This window comes from Ylistrum balloti, unplaced genomic scaffold, assembly GCF_031769215.1.
Source record: "Ylistrum balloti isolate Yb309-2 unplaced genomic scaffold, AGI_CSIRO_Ybal_v1 Utg369754, whole genome shotgun sequence".
Classification (NCBI taxonomy): domain Eukaryota; kingdom Metazoa; phylum Mollusca; class Bivalvia; order Pectinida; family Pectinidae; genus Ylistrum; species Ylistrum balloti.
In genome coordinates, this window is record NW_026781956.1 from 217,610 (window position 1) to 236,772 (window position 19,163).

Sequence of the window (19,163 nt, forward strand, 5' to 3'; positions counted from 1 at the left end):
CATGTTGTGGCTAAAGGGAGGTAACTGTAAAGCAAAGTCGAAATAAAAATAAAAAACCGCATTCGAATCTTTCTTTAAATAGTTGCATTTTAGATGTTGATATCAAATTGAGTCAATATCTCATTCGCCAGTTACATGATTAAATGATTAATAATAATTGAAATTTTGAACAATATTTCGTTGATAAAACGTCATCACCACTGTATTGATAACCGTGTCGCTCCGTTATATCTCCCTGTTTATTCAGTACATTTGAAGTACACTAAGATTTAATCATGATTAAACAAAGATAGTAGTAAACATATTTTCCTGGAGCTAGAGAGATTTTTTTAACCAATTCATGTAAAATAAGACTATTTAACACGGGATAATAAGTCTGTACCGTTTTGTCATCTAAAAAAATCTAATTCCAGCTATTCTGTCTGTCTGATCGAGTTAATCTTAATTGACTTAAGCCATAGCGGTATATCATTTGTTTTTGTTCTCACGTCTGACATTTCCACTTTTCGCTTTGTCGTCTGCGACAATCGACTTCTGCGTCTGATGGGGTCCTACTGAGTGGCGTTGAACTCTCCTATAGTGAGATAGAAAAGTGTGCTTGTCAACAGACCATGGCGGACGACGCTAAAGTTGTGGCATCGATGAAGTGTGCCGTTTGTGAGTCGATCTCCGCCCTTAAAAGGTGTTCGCGATGTAAACAGGTCGTCTACTGTAGCAGAGAACACCAATTGAAGGACTGGTCGAAGCATAAACTATCATGTCACGTTACAAAGTCAACGAGTGGCGGCAGCCAAGAAGAGACTAGCGTCCCATCAGACCCTGTAGTTTGTCAACAATCGTCGGGACGTGCCATTGGAATTACCTCAAACGACGTTACAGAATCAAACATTGGTCTTTGCGAAATGAATGAGAACGACATCAACGATAGTTCTACAAAAGTCGAAGACAAGTGTGCCTTCGAGGCGGAAAGGTCTGTTGCAGATAATCAATTATACGCTCACAGAAACTTGAACAATAGTGATACGAAAACAAATGTGGAATTAAAAGCTGAATGTAACCAACCTAGTGATAGCGCTGATGAGGATGGTAATTCAGTGGATTATACACCTTTTGATAAAACACCATTCACTAAAAGACACTTTGATAAACCTAAATCCCAGAAGAACAAGGATATAGCCAGATTTGTTGTGGATGAACTGAAAAAGAGAAACTTTTGTGTGGTTGATTCACTGTTCGAAGATGAACATGTTAATCGAATATTAGCAGAAATAAAAAGTCTTGATGCTAAGTTACTGTTAAAGACTGGAAAATTAGCTGGAGGTCGAACCAGTGATGACAATAACCAGAAGGTATTAAAATCTGAGATTCGGAGTGATCGGATGGCATGGGTTGATCGAAACCAGGAGGATATCCCTAATATCGGCCGAGCAGTGGAGCGCCTTGATTCTATCCTCACTGACCTCAACCCGCTCCTTAAGGGACAAGATTGCTTCATCAATAGCCGTACCAAGGTCTTTGCATGTACTGTAGTGTTCAAAGATAAATTCATACAGTCCAACATTTAATACCTTTCCTTCCATTTAAAAACACAAAAAAATGTCTTCCTGTCTTCACTTTTATCACTTAATCATTTTAAACTGCAAGTTGATTTACTGAACACTTCAAATTGTTCCAAATAGGTATACTTTTGCTTTGGATTACAAAGTTTCTATTTTAAGTGTATGTATCTTTTCTTTGCAGAGGAGGGGAGAGAAATCTATGACACAATCCAATTTGTAATGTCTAACAGTCTTCAATAGATGATGGACTTTGCAAATTGCTCTGGGTCCAAGGTCAATCAGTCATCAGTCATTAATATTGCTATTAGTTAAGAAGCACTGGGTCACTTTCTAAAATTTCACATGAAGTTCCACATGATACTAATTCATGTCCATTAGTTATCGAGTGATCAGAAAAACAGAATGACTGACAAATGACAATCTTCGATTTTGCCAATTGACTTCTGGAGAAATATGGGAGAGACCTGTCTCTAATTTCCAATGTATATTTCCCCAGTGGTGCTCTTTTAATTTTACTGACTAGTGGCCATGTTGGATTTTGACTTTGTTATCACTATTTCATGAGAAAGACTTGATGGATCTTCAATTTCAAATCGAAATTCACCTTGGTCACCAATTGTGCCCTTTTAATTTCAAGACTAATCAAAACTCATGGTTGGTGAGATTGGGGGAACCCAACAGAGGCAAAAGATGAATAAGTAAGCAACCAACAAGGCTTCCAGTGTGATTGCAACTTAAATTATCTTTTCTGTAGAGTTGAGATCCCACATTTCACCAAAAAGTTGACTATATGATTATTTATCTCTTACCCTGCAGGCTTATTAGGTATGTGTTTTTGTCATACCAGTGCTTCGCATCATTGATGTGATGTGATGTCATGCATGCAAGAGGATTATTGAATTAATGATACAACATTAGTAAAATGCTACATGTATTATAACATCATACCTTTGATCCGACAGGGGACGACCCACCCTCCCCCCACACCAATCTCGACCCTAAGGCGAGACAAGGAAATCAAATCTTGCACTAGTAAAATGGATATATCTTGTCTATGATAAGAGAAGAACTTGTCTCAAATCATATATAATATATATAGGTTTTCCTTGGTCCTAAGTGGTACTCATTTTAATATTGAGACTGATCAAAAACCAAAATTGCTGACTGCCAGCCATCTTTGATTTTGGAAATGAATGTTTGTTATTGCTATTTTTTGAAAATTAATAAGTGGATCTTTCAAAAATTGTGTGTATAAGTTCCCCATGATCCCTAGTGTTTCCCATTTTTTTTCATTTTACACTGATCAGGAAATCAATGTAATGCAGGGTAGCTATCTTTGATTCAGAAACTTGGAGTTTTGTATCACTACTTGTTGAAGATGTTGGGTTATCCTTGCTCCTTTCTTGTGCATTGTCCATTTTTTGACTGATCAGGAAGACAAAATGGCTGACAGGATGCCATCTTGACAGGTTATAGTTTGCTGTACTCTATTTCTTGATAATCACTTGATTGTTTATTATCTCCACAGAACATGTTTGCACAGGATATTAGATAGGCCTGAGTCTGTTGGCCTGTGCATGGAAATTTTCTGGACCAGAGCTCTGAATACAGCCATTCAATATAGTTTTCAAACCACTACTTTGCAAAAGTTTTCCATTAATGTACACTTTCTGTTACAATGGAAACAGATTGGCAAAATTACAGATTTCAGTTGCATGAACATGACCAGGGGCATATTATGAGAATGGAATGAGAATGAGAAAGCAGGCCCAGTGCAGACTTTTCTGGCATTGAGTTTTGTTTGATCACTAAGTAGTGAAGTCATCGGACCCCATCCTCGTCTAATCTTATCAATTTGTGCCCATCACTGTAGTTAGTGTGACTTTGCACCGACCATCCTTACCAGAACCTTTTTGTCAACTAGTGGAAGATATAACTCAATTTTGTAACAAAAATAATACTAATGAATTAAAGTGTTACATCACATAATCAACATGAGTCAATCCGAAAATCACTCAACTTTTTTGATGTTATCTATTTTAAGATGATTTTCTTCATATCACAGCCTGAAAAATGTATACAATATTGGATGGTATTTCAGTTGTAAATAGCTTAAACATGCATTTTTGTTTTCTAAATATCAAAAGTTAAATTATTTTAGCAAAAGTTAGTACATTCAATCTGAAAATTAATTAGCATTTAACTAATGTTTAATTTGAAAGATTAATTATATTTTGGGAGTAAAATGGTTTGTAAATGCATTGCTATATCATTGGAAACAAAGTCAGTCAGACTTTTTTTCCCTGTGGTATAAATACATGACTACAAACTACCAGAAAGTTTTGTACAGTTTTCATGCTAGTATTTTCATAGTGCATTTTGCCATGGAGATGTTGTTTTTTAATAAATATAATTTATTTTGTTGCTATGGGAACAGGCAACACTGCAAATTTTGCTGCTTCCGAAGTAAAATGTCAAATCCATTCAAGATAAGTACATGAAATTTTGTCCTCATATCATTCAATCTCTCTGGAGGTGCTTTTTGTGTTGGAGGACCAGAGTTCTCATATCCCCTTTTTTATATCATGGAAACAGATTGAAAACAGATAGACAAAATTTTAAATTTCACAATTTCTACAACATGACAAGAAATATGTTGAAGAACCACTAGGAACTTAGTACAAGCTAGCCATCACTCTCTTGGTGCATTTTTCTACTGGAGGAGTTTTCATTTTGGATTTTTTGTCTTTTTCTGTTGTCTTGTTCTGTTTTGAAAATTGAGGTTGTTGGGGGAACATGACCTGAAATTTGTTTAAAACAATTTGTAAGTTAATTGTACACTTATCAATCTAGCACTCTATTTATATTATTCCCATAATAAAATATATAACATATGTTACTGATTATGTACTCATCTTATTTGCGAATGATGCCATACCATACTGAAAACCATCAGCAGTAAAATATGATCTTCGTTGTACATCATTAATAACTGCAACAGTGAAGGAATGATGTTGAAATATTGACATACATTATTGCATGTCTTTATTTCAAACAAATGAAAGAAATCAAAATTATTTCAAAGACATGACATGAGACTATTCTCAGATTTTGTCTGTTGGTTTGAATTATTCACCTGTCAACATAGCACATTATTGAAAAAAAAATAATAAGAGGAAAGAAGTGTTAAGAATGGAAAAGACACAACTATATAGAACCAATACAATGATGGACGCTGATCTGGCTGTTTTCTTTACGTCTTATTAATAATAAGATTTTTACTAAATTACTAAACATGGTACCATCCCCAACAGGTAATGGTGACGTGCTACCCGGGAGAAGGGACATGTTACAGACGGCATGTGGATAACCCGACAAAGGACGGGCGTCGAATAACGTGTATCCTGTACCTCAACCGGAACTGGAATGTTCAGGTAGTTAACTTCTCGAGTTATCTCCCCTACTCCACCCGAGCTATCTCTCTTCATCCGAGTTATCTCCCCTACTCCATGTATGTGTATGTGACCTACCATGTGCACATACATTTTAGTCGATATGCTTGTAAGATACTGCAATATATATTTACGCTCGCTGATTTTATATTAAAATCATCATCATCATCATCATCATCATCATCATCATCATCATCATCATCATCATGCATAACATAATCATTATCCATACATCATTTTTTATCACCATAACCAAATGACTTAAAATACATGATGCCAGTTAAAGGATTGGCAATTCCATAAATATCTTTCGTATCATCAAACTGAACTTTAATTTTTTAGAATTATTCTCCAGTCATTCACTCACTGTCAGATACATCACTCGTCCCAAAAATGTTTTAGTTAAGCAAGAAAAATCTTACAGACTTAAATCTTTGTTTGTGTGAGAGTGTGCGTGTGTGTGTGTGTGTGTGTGTGTGTGTGAGACAGAGACAGAGAGAGAGATTTTTCAGTACATTTTCCATCATGGTTTATACAACAAATGATATTTGTCTATACCTTGTGACTGGTATTTAGCTTATGATATATTTAGTTGACTCAGCGAGGACAAGACTACATAGTTAGCAAACTTACAAACGTAGCATACAGTATAATAATAACAATAATAATAGAAGCATCCTTTGAATGTAGAATAGGTTTCCATTTACATATGTATACATATCTGATACCGGTCACTATAAACCAGCAATTGTTTTGTTACAACTTTTAGATTCAGCTGTATCACTGCTTTGTACGTATATTTTGAAAAATGTTTAAGAAGAGTTGTGAATAGGATACATTTCACTTGGATATTTCAATACCGGTCCAGTCATATGAAAAAAGATAGACGACGGGAATTTGCCAGTTACAGGTGCTCGCTATAAAAGTACCATTTGGTGGAGTAAAATGACTTACATCGAGCAATCAAAACAAAACAATAATGTACAAATATTTTCCTTTTCAAATGCATGTGAGTAGTCCCAGTGTATAACCATCATTTACCATGCTTTTTGAGCTAATTAAATAAGCTGTCGTTTAATAATTGTTACAGCTAAACACTGCCATCCCTCCCCGTCCGCCCGATACCACTGGTTTGGTTTATTATATCTACAACATTTGACATTTTCTTCAGATACATTGTGCTGTTTATGTAAGGCCGTACATGAACGCATGCATGGAGTCACTTGACACGTGATACAAACTACATGCAACATCTTAGTTAAAGATATATTCAACCCGAAATTTCTGGCTACACTGTACCTTTTAAGAACCTACACTAATGACTTTTAAAACTATTGTGAACATTAAAATATCTGTCCTGTGGTCAGTCTGGACAGGCAAAATGGGCGGGAACAGTCCCAGCCAATATAAATCTAACCGTTTAGATATAACTCACTGGGAAATCCGGAACTAGATACTAAATTTCATGCAGAATATTGAGTAAACACACAAATGCGTGTTGTTCACGAACACTTTTGCTGAGTGCGCAATTTTAATGATTTTGTAAAATTTGCTTCAAAAGCGTCCCATGAAATCCGAACTTGTGCGTAATATCCCTTTAAGTGAGAAGTCGATGAATTTGCTCGATTCGAGGTTTTGGCACTGGACTATTTCTGTAAGTATCGTTCCCTTTACCATTTCAGACTGACGGAGGACTTTTGAGGATATTTCCCCGCGGAAGTGAAGACCACGTGGACATTCCACCAGTGTTTAACCGATTGTTGTTTTTCTGGTCTGATGGCCGGAATCCACACGAGGTTCAACCTGCCTACAGAACTAGGTGCGTTTGTTAACGACGCTATAGTGTTATCTTCTGTCTCATACATGTTGTCCCAATGTCAAGGTCACCAATGTCTGGCGATATTACTGAGGTGTTTTGGACGTGGGGACAGAATCTATTCGTCTATTTGTTTCTTAGTTTATGCTTTTGATAATTCTTCACAACTATTCTTTCTCCTAAATGTATTTGGAAAAACATGACATATTGATCTCTGTCCTGTTAAACTGTGTACCCGGGGACCGCGTTGACTCAGTAGTTAATGTGTGTGATCGTTAGTAGCACTAGTCATCGCGGGGTCAAGGTCTATGTAGCAGAGTCGCCAGGTACTTGGCGTTATTCAGGCAATGTTTTGTATACTTTACAACAGAGCGATAGTTACAAATTTTACATCAACGGAAATTTTTTTCTTACAACATTACTGTCAAGCATATTTATAATGACTGCCACTATACGGAATCTCTCTGCAGTAACCGTTGTAAATTAAACAGAAAGTAAACTCTCGCAACAGTAAGAGAGATCCCTTATAGTGGAAAGAAAAAATAAAAATTATCTCTAACTACCAAAATATGTTTCAGTTAACTGCAGCTTCTCATGATTAATCAAATGGATACTGAATACAGTGAAAAGTTGTTTTGAATTGTACTATCAATAGTAAAAATATCGACTCCGTTCTCAAGCGGCATAGTTTTCAATTAATCTGGGACATTGAATGGGTTTTTCTGGCGTTCCTAACCTCACATTTTCACAATACTAAATGTCATCACTACTTATGATGTTTTGTTTTCAGGTATGCCATGACTGTTTGGTATTTTGATGAGATGGAGCGCAGCAAAGCAAAGGAAGAGCACTGTCACTTAGGTAAGAACAAGATTAGCACCAAGTGTGTCAACTACTATGTGTTAACCTTTGTACCTGTCTTATTTAACAACAAAGCTTGGCATAAATAAGGAGATGATGTCTGTTACTAACTTGTATCGAAGATATCCCTTTGTTACCTACATTGTACCAGAGAGATCACTCTGCTACCTACAGTGTACCGGAGAGATCACTCTGTTACCTACATTGTACCTACATTGTACCTTTGAGATCACTCTGTTACCTACATTGTACCGGAGAGATCACTCTGTTACCCACATTGTACCGGAGATATCACCCTGTTACCTACATTGTACCGGAGATATCACTCCGTTACCTACATTGTACCAGAGAGATCACTATGTTAACCACATTGTAAATGAGAGATCACTCTGTTACCTACATTGTACCGGAAATATCACTCTGTTACCTACATTGTGCCTACATTGTACCAGAGAGATCACTCTGTTACCCACATTGTACCTGAGAGATCACTCTGCTACCTACATTGTACCTACATTGTACCTTAGAGATCACTCTGTTACCCACATTGTACCTGTGAGATCACTCTGCTACCTACATTGTACCTACATTGTACCTGAGAGATTACTATGTTACCTACATTGTAACAGAGAGATCACTCTGTTACCCACATTGTACCTTTGAGATAACTCTGTTACCTAAATGTACAGGAGAGATCACTCTGTTACCTACATTGTACCTACATTGTACCAGAGAGATCACTCTGTTGCCCACATTGTACCGGAGAGATCACTCTGTTACCTACATTGTACCGGAGAGATCACTCTGCTACATGGACTCGGTACCTGAATATCTGTCTTATGTACCTTTGTACTGTTCGCTGTTTTATCTCCTTGTAAATAGGTGTACATGAAAAATTCATGACAATGCACACAGAATCCGCTTGAAACCTCCAATGATGCCAAATTATTTTTGGCCAATATCCAAAATGGAAAGTTGTACCCGATCAATAGCCTAGAACATTATAAATGGCTGTGAATATGTCATTTCAGTATTGTTTGTCTAGTTTTATAGTTTTTATTATGTAATATGTTCATCTCGTGGGGTCTGTATGAGACTGTAGTTATCCGTGCCTTTTCCTGAGGATGTCTCTATTCTCATCGGAATAAGATAATGACATATCTGTACACAGTATAGGTGACTTGATGGACAGAAGATCAATGATTTTAAAAGAACCACACACACATTACAAATCTTTGTGATGCTATCTAACGAAAATGAATATATTGATCAGCAAAACTACTAATGGGGATATAATGTTTGTTGTAGGTTGTTCTGTTTTTAATGTGTGTAAAATGGGGTGTGCCCTTGGAATATATCGTGTTGTCATTCATATGTAATTTCAGATAAGAACAGAGTGTGTTAGGTTGTAGACTGTTGGTACAGTAGTAAGGACAAAGTGTGTTAGGTTGTATAATGTTGGTAAAGTAGTAAGAACAGAGTGTGTAAGGTTGTATAATGTTGGTACAGTAGTAAGGACAGAGTGTGTAAGGTTGTATAATGATGGTACAGTAGTAAGGACAGAGTGTGTTAGGTTGTATAATGTTGGTACAGTAGTAAGGACAGAGTGTGTAAGGTTGTATAATGTTGGTACAGTAGTAAGGACAGAGTGTGTAAGGTTGTATAATGTTGGTACAGTAGTAAGAACAGAGTGTGTAAGGTTGTATAATGTTGGTACAGTAGTAAAAACAGAGTGTGTAAGGTTGTATAATGATAGTACAGTAGTAAGGACAAAGTGTGTTAGGTTGTATAATGTTGGTACAGTAGTAAGGACAGAGTGTGTTAGGTTGTATAATGTTGGTACAGTAGTAAGAACAGAGTGTGTTAGGTTGTATAATGTTGGTACAGTAGTAAGAACAGAGTGTGTAAGGTTGTATAATGTTGGTACAGTAGTAAGGACAGAGTGTGTTAGGTTGTATAATGTTGGTACAGTAGTAAGGACAGAGTGTGTAAGGTTGTATAATGTTGGTACAGTAGTAAGGACAGAGTGTGTTAGGTTGTATAATGATGGTACAGTAGTAAGGACAGAGTGAGTAGGTTGTATAATGTTGGTACAGTAGTAAGGACAGAGTGTGTAAGGTTGTATAATGTTGGTACAGTAGTAAGGACAGAATGTGTTAGGTTGTATAATGTTGGTACAGTAGTAAGGACAGAGTGTGTTAGGTTGTATAATGTTGGTACAGTAGTAAGGACAGAGTGTGTAAGGTTGTATAATGTTGGTACAGTAGTAAGGACAGAGTGTGTTAGGTTGTATAATGTTGGTACAGTAGTAAGGACAGAGTGTGTTAGGTTGTATAATGTTGGTTCAGTAGTAAGGACAGAGTGTGTAGGTTGTATAATGTGGTACAGTAGTAAGGACAGAGTGTGTTAGGTTGTAATAATAAGAACAGAGTGTGTGTTGTATAAGTTAGTACAGTAGTAAGGACAGAGTGTGTTAGGTTGTATAATGTTGGTACAGTAGTAAGGACAGAGTGTGTTAGGTTGTATAATGTTGGTACAGTAGTAAGGACAGAGTGTGTTAGGTTGTATACTGTTGGTACAGTAGTAAGGACAGAGTGAGTAGGTTGTATACTGTTGGTACAGTAGTAAGGACAAAGTGTGTAAGGTTGTATAATGTTGGTACAGTAGTAAGGACAGAGTGTGTTAGGTTGTATAATGTTGGTACAGTAGTAAGGACAGAGTGTGTTAGGTTGTATAATGTTGGTACAGTAGTAAGAACAGAGTGTGTAAGGTTGTATAATGTTGGTACAGTAGTAAGGACAGAGTGTGTAAGGTTGTATAATGTTGGTACAGTAGTAAGGACAGAGTGTGTAAGGTTGTATAATGTTGGTACAGTAGTAAGGACAAAGTGTGTTAGGTTGTATAATGTTGGTACAGTAGTAAGGACAGAGTGTGTTAGGTTGTAAAATGTTGGTACAGTAGTAAGAACAGAGTGTGTTAGGTTGTATAATGTTGGTACAGTAGTAAGGACAGAGTGTGTTAGGTTGTATAATGTTGGTACAGTAGTAAGGACAGAGTGTGTTAGGTTGTATAATGTTGGTACAGTAGTAAGAACAGAGTGTGTTGTATAATGTTGGTACAGTAGTAAGGACAGAGTGTGTTAGGTTGTATAATGTTGGTACAGTAGTAAGGACAGAGTGTGTTAGGTTGTATAATGTTGGTACAGTAGTAAGGACAGAGTGTGTTAGGTTGTATAATGTTGGTACAGTAGTAAGGACAGAGTGTGTAAGGTTGTATAATGTTGGTACAGTAGTAAGGACAGAGTGAGTAGGTTGTATACTGTTGGTACAGTAGTAAGGACAGAGTGTGTTGTATAATGTTGGTACAGTAGTAAGGACAGAGTGTGTTAGGTTGTATAATGTTGGTACAGTAGTAAGGACAGAGTGTGTTAGGTTGTATAATGTTGGTACAGTAGTAAGGACAGAGTGTGTTAGGTTGTATAATGTTGGTACAGTAGTAAGGACAGAGTGTGTAGGTTGTATAATGTTGGTACAGTGTATAATGTTGGTAAGATAATGTTGGTGTGTAAGGACTGTGTGTAATGTTGGTACAGTTGAAAAGTGTGTTAGGTTGTATAATATTGTTATAACAGTGATATACTGTCCCATCCCGTGATAATCTTCCTGCTTTGATGATCAAACATCTTTATCCTCATCCCAGCTGGTCCAAGAACTGTGTACATATACACTCCATGTTTTAGACACATATCCGCTACAAAGGATAGAATTTGTTTTTCTTTCCACATACAACCACACAATGGAACTTCTTCTCTGCATCAGCAGTACAATACATTACACTAGATGACTTCAAGACACATACAATGGATCTGCTTTAAGCCCTCACTCACTAACTACCACAATAGTTTTTTCTGTTTATTTTTATGTTTATTATTAGAGTAACAAAAATCACGGTAAATAACCTCTTTCCAGCACACCTCTGCACAAAACAAGGCCTAATCTTTAACACTGAAGGAGCCCCCAAAGGATAAGGACCTCCAGACATACTCCTTTACTTTGCCAAATCCTCTAGAATATCAAAGTGAGAAGTTCTGAATTTCCCAGTAATCGTAAGACCATGAATGTTATATTTAGTTTGGTGTAAATACATAACCGGCATAAGGGGAACAATGATGGTTAATTCCTACAGGAAAGAGACTTTGGTGTGTGATCATGATTAAAAACTTAAATGCTAATGACCTATTGACCCAAATCTGATCTGAAAACGTGCTCTAGCCTAGTCGACCCGCGACTATATAAGTCTACATTAACCTTTTAACAACAGCAACAACTGGAAATTACTCTCCGATACTAAAATCGTAATATTACTGATGTCAAACATCGAAACATCCATCTCATTATATTGTCGATAAACAAACCTTAGATTGTTAATCCGAGTGATAACAGATGTATCAGTCCTTTACGAATCGTACATACATTCTTGGTGAAATCATTGCGTATCATTGTACAGTCTTTATCGTTATTTCAATCATAAAACAAAAACAAAAAAGATATTTTAAAAAATCTAGGAACCCAAATTACAGAATGTCAGTTTGGAATGCAAACGCGATTTTTCAAATTTATAAACTGTGACAATAAGATTTCGTTTTAAGATAGTCCAGAATTTCTGGAACATGGTAGACTATATCTATATTTCCTATGATTTCAATCTTCATTTTATCGTTTGCCTTTACATTTGTAGTTCATTCCGTTGTTACAGTTTCTTTGAACGAGCAATCCCACGACACTTTGACGTAGTTTTATGTGACCATGATTGGTTTAATTATAAATTTTTTCGATCATCTTTGCCTTGACTGTGCGACCATATTAACCTTGGCTGTAAGTTATGTGCGATAGTCCATGACATGACCTGACTGTAAGTTTTGTGCGACAGTCCATGACATGACCTGACTGTAAGTTTTGTGCGACAGTCCATGACATGACCTGACTGTAAGTTTTGTGCGACAGTCCATGGCATGACCTGACTGTAAGTTTTGTGCGACAGTCCATGACATGACCTGACTGTAAGTTTTGTGCGACAGTCCATGACATGACCTGACTGTACGTTTTGTGCGATAGTCCATGACATGGCTTGACTGTAAGTTTTGTGCGACAGTCTTTGGCATGACATGACTGTAAGTTATGTGCGATAGTCCATGACATGGCTTGACTGTAAGTTATGTGCGACAGTCCATGACATGACCTGACTGTAAGTTTTGTGCGACAGTCCATGGCATGACATGACTTTAAGTTTTGTGCGACAGTCTTTGGCTTGACTGTAAGTTTTGTGCGACAGTCCATGGCATGACCTGACTGTAAGTTTTGTGCGACAGTCCATGGCATGACATGACTGTAAGTTTTGTGCGACAGTCTTTGGCTTGACTGTAAGTTTTGTGAGACAGTCCATGGCATGGCTTGACTGTAATTTTTTTCGCGACAATCCATGGCTTGGATTGACTGTAAGTTTTGCGCGACAAGCCATGGCATGGTTTGATTGTAAGTTTTGTACGATTCTTTGGTTTGACTGTAAATATTAATGCTATGTTTTAAATACTAGTTCATCATGATTATCTATTGCCAATTAGTGATAAGGATGCAGACTTCTCCCATCTCTATTGGATTCATAAACTTAAAAAGTTTCCATGTTAACAGTTTTGTATTGCCGACTAGCTGTTCAACCAAACCTAAATGTGTTATTGTCATTCTTAGTACTATCAAATATGGGGTATGATTTTATTGTGATACTGTTTACTCAAGAAATGGAATTAATAGGATATTGATTTTACAGAACACCAAATGGCTTTTGACCAAATTTCAACACACTCTTCTAATACATTTCTTCTATAGATACGTTTGGTTTAGGACACAGGTCTTACTAAGGCCTGCAGTCTTTGCCAGCGAACAACACGACCTTTGACATACAAAATTTACATGCGGTTGACTTTTGATACACTCATTTAAATGCGATTTTCCTTTGTTACAAATTTATGTGCATAATAATGCTATCAAAGAAAGTTCTTCATACAAAGAGTTCGTGCTGATGATTAAAGAAATCCAGATAAATTAACAATCCTTAATTTGGAATTGAAAATACTGGTGTAATTCTTAAAATATCTCCTATACTTTAATTTAATTGCAATTACTTTGGTTACGACTCGTTTATGGTCGGCATTTATCGGTTACGCACGGCTTTAGTTCTGATGGTGGCCAGCTTTATGTTGGTGCTGTTGTAACGTAAATACTGACCGTCTAATTATGAAGTATATCGAAAATGAGAGTATTGCAGGTAAGTACAGTCAAACATCGATGTTTCGAAGTTCAAGGGACTACCAAATAAACTTCGATACATCGAGACTTCGAATCATTCGTGGTGGGTTAAATGGACGTTTGAAAACGTATGAAATCATATTCTTGGCTGTAATTGATGACACAATATTTCTGCCTGAACAAACAAAAAAAAAACAAAAAAACTTAAGTTTAAATAGAAATCAACGAGAAATCGACAATACGTGATTACATATATATTCTTGCCTTCATGTCATACAGTATATGTATTTTACTAATCGATTTTAAATGAAACGACACGCAACACTAAAGTGGTCTTCACGTGTTACAGTAATTACATTGTACTTTAAGACTGATACATAAGCGTGATTGGCAATAATGAATTTAAAAGAAAACAATTTAATGTCATGATGTCCCTGTCCAGAAATTACAGCACTTATATTATACATCTTCGGCCTGGTAGAAATTACAAGTGTTTGTCGTTATTTTGACAACAGCTAGTCTGAATCAATAGGAAGACACATGATTGACAGATAAATCACCTTGTTTCTCATGCTTTTATGCTTAAAATTAAAAGGGACACTTTTTAAATGGGTGAAATCATCATACAAGTGATAGGATTTACTCACAATTCCGTAAATTAATTATTTATCGTTACCTTTTAGGTTGTTTCTTTTGTTTTAGATGTCTGCACCTCAGTATTTTAGCACTTTGATTCCACTCTGTTCAACACCATACCCCTTATAAACTAAAAAAAGTTCAGTTCTCTTGTTACGAGAACTTTGTTTCCAAGAAACGGGAAAGGCGATATGAATACATTATATATGGCTGTGAACTTATACTTAAGCGTCTTTCGTGCAAAATGCGCCCGAATGAAAAAAATACATACAATGATAAAATGATTGAGTTTCCGGTTGACATCTTTGTTGGGTTTGTTGGGATTTATGGTATAAGTAATTAGATAACTGTGTCCTTCTGTTGGTTGTCTTGTTTTGTCTTCAGACGAGACTGAATTAATTGAAGAGCTTGTCAAAATAGGTCACAAAGACCTTGCAAAGTCCTTCAATTTCATTTTCAGGTAAACAGATGACGTCTTGTCTGTTAACAACAAGATATCTTTGACCCACCAGAATCGGAATGAAGGGCACGACAGACTGTTCCACATCAACCGCATGTTTAGTTTTTTTTTAATGAAACCAACATAAACAGCTTACAGCCAAACTGTATAAGCGTGAAAAATTCAATTTCCATGTCGTGAAATTTCCATCTCTGGACAGCAATAGTACTCATAGCACAGTGATAAAAAGAAGCAAGTTGATGAAGGATATGAAGCTTTAGTGAAGCAGCATATCATGTATTGAAAGAAGGTCACTCTGACGAACATTTTGACATACACCTGAGAAAAAGTTTGCCCTGTCTCTATCTCCTACATGTCTTGTCACTGAAACTTCATACTTAGGATGTGGAATCACTTTGGTTATGCGGTGTATCATATATCAAAAGTAGATCACTCTGATCAATATTTTGACCTTTGATCAACATCACTGAAAATGTTTGTACAGACTGTATCTCCTACGTTATAAGTCGCTAGAACTTCGTACTTAGGAATCGAGTTCGCCTTCATGAGGTGGTGGTCACGTAGCAAAACTAGGTCACTATGACTTATATTTATTTACGTTTGACCTACTGTGGTGAAAAAGTTTGACTTTATCGTCTACACTGATAGTCATAGAAACCTCATATTTGGTGTAGGGGTTTACCTTCGTAAACATTGTGTCGGTGGGGGACTGTTATTCGACAAATCATCTTGTTAAATTTCAGTTAAGAAATTTAGATTCAAAATGTCTTTACAACCAGCTACCACCTAGTAGAAACATAAGACAATTGTTTTATTTATATGTCCTACATGTTATCACATTTCTCACTCTAAAATGTTTGTTTACTTTGTCACTTTGTTGGTTGCTTTTAGCTTTTCCAAAGATTCCTTCAATTAATATTTGTCAAATCAAATTTTAAGGTCATTTCGTTAGCTTGAGGTTGTGTTTTCTCAGTGGTATACTGGGGAGCTAATTATTGCTACATTTTCCATATTTTATAGTTTGATAGTAAAATGTTTGTTAATTTCTTTCAGAGGCAATGCGAATCCGCGGTGATATTGCTCTGTTAGAAAAGGAAAAATATACAAAGGAAAAGGTGAGATCTGGGTTTTTTTTCTAGATTTTGTAGATGTCAACACGTATTTCGTATTAAATTGTTTACATAGTTCTCACAGACCTGTTACCTTTTCTAACACTGACCTCTAGGCCCAAGTGAATACATGTAGCAACATGCACTTCAAATTCAGCGTTAAATACGATATGTCCCAATAATGAATTCCACTGAAAACTGTTGTTTCCTCAAATTAGAATGAGTTAAAACATGTCATCCAGGTATCGGCAAACCTCTTGGACTATAATTGCCACAAATGACTCCCAAGTGAAAAGTGTCTTTTAATACAAATTTTAGAGGAGACTGATGAAAATAAAAATTGACCGAAAGATATTTTTCAAATCTGAATGGGAGGTGCACAAGCCCGGTATTTCAATGTATTTCAAAAAAGTCAAGTACAATGTTTTAAACCGTTCCATTATTCGAATAAGTTAAAACGTGGCATGCAGATTACGGCAAACCTCCTGGATTAAAAGTCCATCAGCGCAGTGTCAACCACTCGCAATCATAAAGATTGTACTAAGGACACACTAAAAGAGGAACACACTTCAATACCAAGTTGGAATTAGATACGGTACAACAAATTACCTTGCATCAATCAAGAAAATAAGTCAGAAATTCAAAATCAGCAGAAATATGATGTCAGATATCGATTAACTGGAAATATAATCTCAATTAAGACATAGATTAACAAGCAGTTACCAAACAGACAACTCTGTTCAATCAAAAGACACCTTCCTGTAGTCTAAATTAAGACATAGATTAACAAGCAGTTACCAAACAGACAATTCTGTTTAATCAAAAGACACCTTCCTGTAGTCTAAATTAAGACATAGATTAACAAGCAGTTACCAAACAGACAATTCTGTTCAATCAAAAGACACCTTCCTGTAGTCTAAATTAAGACATAGATTAACAAGCAGTTACCAAACAGACAATTCTGTTTAATCAAAAGACACCTTCCTGTAGTCTAAATTAAGACATAGATTAACAAGCAGTTACCAAACAGACAACTCTGTTTAATCAAAAGACACCTTCCTGTATTCTAAATTCAGACACAGATTAACAAGCAGTTACCAAACAGACAATTCTGTTTAATCAAAAGACACCTTCCTGTAGTCTAAATTAAGACATAGATTAAGAAGTAGTTACCAAACAGACAACTCTGTTTAATCAAAAGACACCTTCCTGTAGTCTAAATTAAGACATAGATTAACAAGCAGTTACCAAACAGACAATTCTGTTCAATCAAAAGACACCTTCCTGTAGTCTAAATTAAGACATAGATTAAGAAGTAGTTACCAAACAGACAATTCTGTTTAATCAAAAGACACCTTCCTGTAGTCTAAATTAAGACATAGATTAAGAAGTAGTTACCAAACAGACAATTCTGTTCAATCAAAAGACACCTTTCCAGCAGTTAACGTAACTTCTTAAAAGAAAAACTCATGTTTTCTATAAAAACTCTTATATCGTAATAATGACCGAAGGGAATGCAAAAGCGATACCCACATATAAAGAAAGTGAAGCAAATTTCTGCTTTATTTTCCAAGGCACGCATCCAGCAAGAAATAGACAGTCAGGCCGTTAAGGCAGTGGCATCTCTCTCAAAACAGGAACTTCAGGTGAGTCAGTGCACTTAGAACGAATATAGTGAAATTATAACAGACGAGTCCATGTACCTAGAGCTAATATAGTGTAATTATAACAGACGAGTCCATGTACCTAGAACTAATATAGTGTAATCATAACAGACGAGTCCATGTACCTAGAACTAATATAGTGTAATTATAACTATTAAAGAATTTTGATGTTTCGTTGTAGGCAATAGCGGCTTTGACACGTGACCATCCTAATCCGCGGGAGGTTTTAAGTCAAATGGGTATAGCTGTCAGTATCCAAGATGCCCTCATAAAGGCCTTAGAAACTTTATGATCGACTGATCAATGCCCTAGAAATCAGTGTGTTCGGTATTTCTGTATCCAGATTATATAATAAAAGTCACGGAGACAGTGTTGTCGGTATAACCTCCTGTATCCAGCATATCTGATAAGTCCCGGAGACAATGTGGTCGATATAACCGCCTTCATCCAGCAGTCTGATAAGGTCCCGGAGACATTGTGATCAGTATAACCGCCTGTAACCAGCATGTCTGATAAGACCCCGGAGACAGTGTGATCATTGTAACCGCTTGTAACCAGCATGTTTGTGTTTGTTAATATAAGCGCCTGATATCACAATCAAAACTGACGCTGTCATCACATCCAACTTAAACCATGAATACAGCTTTTCATAATAAAACGATTTCCTGTAAAAGAAATAAAAAATACAAAAGTCAATCGTAATTATTTGACAATGTCATTGTTGTTTTGGCAATTGACTTATTATAAGCACCTGTTCACTCTGTCCTAGGTTGGCGTGATACATACTGTAATTTGATATATTTTGTATCCCTGAGGTTGAAACAATTGAAATTATTTATTTATTTACTTATCTAATATTTCATATCAATCGAATCATCAAACAGTTCTAACAATTAAAATCAATCGAAACAACCAACATCTGATTTTCCCATCTGAACGAAAAACTAAAAACATCGAATATGATATCGATAAAAACAATTTTTACATTAATTGATGTCGATTCAAACGACTAAAATATCCGATATTACTGTGTAAGGTACAGCATTGTCTAAATGGTATCAATCAAGACATGGGTTGCATGTTCAACATTAAGTTAACGCCGTGTTACATGTACCAGTCAAGAGATTGGCCAAATGTTCCCGATTAAGTTACTTTTACATGTACTAGTCAAGAGATTGGCCAAATGTTCCCCACTAAGTTACTGACGTGTTACATGTACCAGTCCAGAGATTGGCCAAATGATCACCACTAAGTTACTGACGTGTTACATGTACCAGTCAAGAGATTGGCCAAATGTTCCCGAT

General features: G+C 36.2%; 1 protein-coding gene across 1 annotated transcript; it reads left to right on the forward strand.

Moving 5' to 3' along the window:
- Positions 1-611: 611 nt before the first annotated feature.
- On the forward strand, positions 612-18,151 carry LOC132543397 (egl nine homolog 1-like). Its single transcript, XM_060206898.1, has 7 exons — positions 612-1,511; positions 4,874-4,993; positions 6,694-6,830; positions 7,618-7,688; positions 16,140-16,201; positions 17,770-17,841; positions 18,041-18,151. Exons 1-7 carry the CDS (start codon positions 612-614, stop codon positions 18,149-18,151), a joined length of 1,473 nt encoding a protein of 490 aa, XP_060062881.1.
- Positions 18,152-19,163: the final 1,012 nt, after the last annotated feature.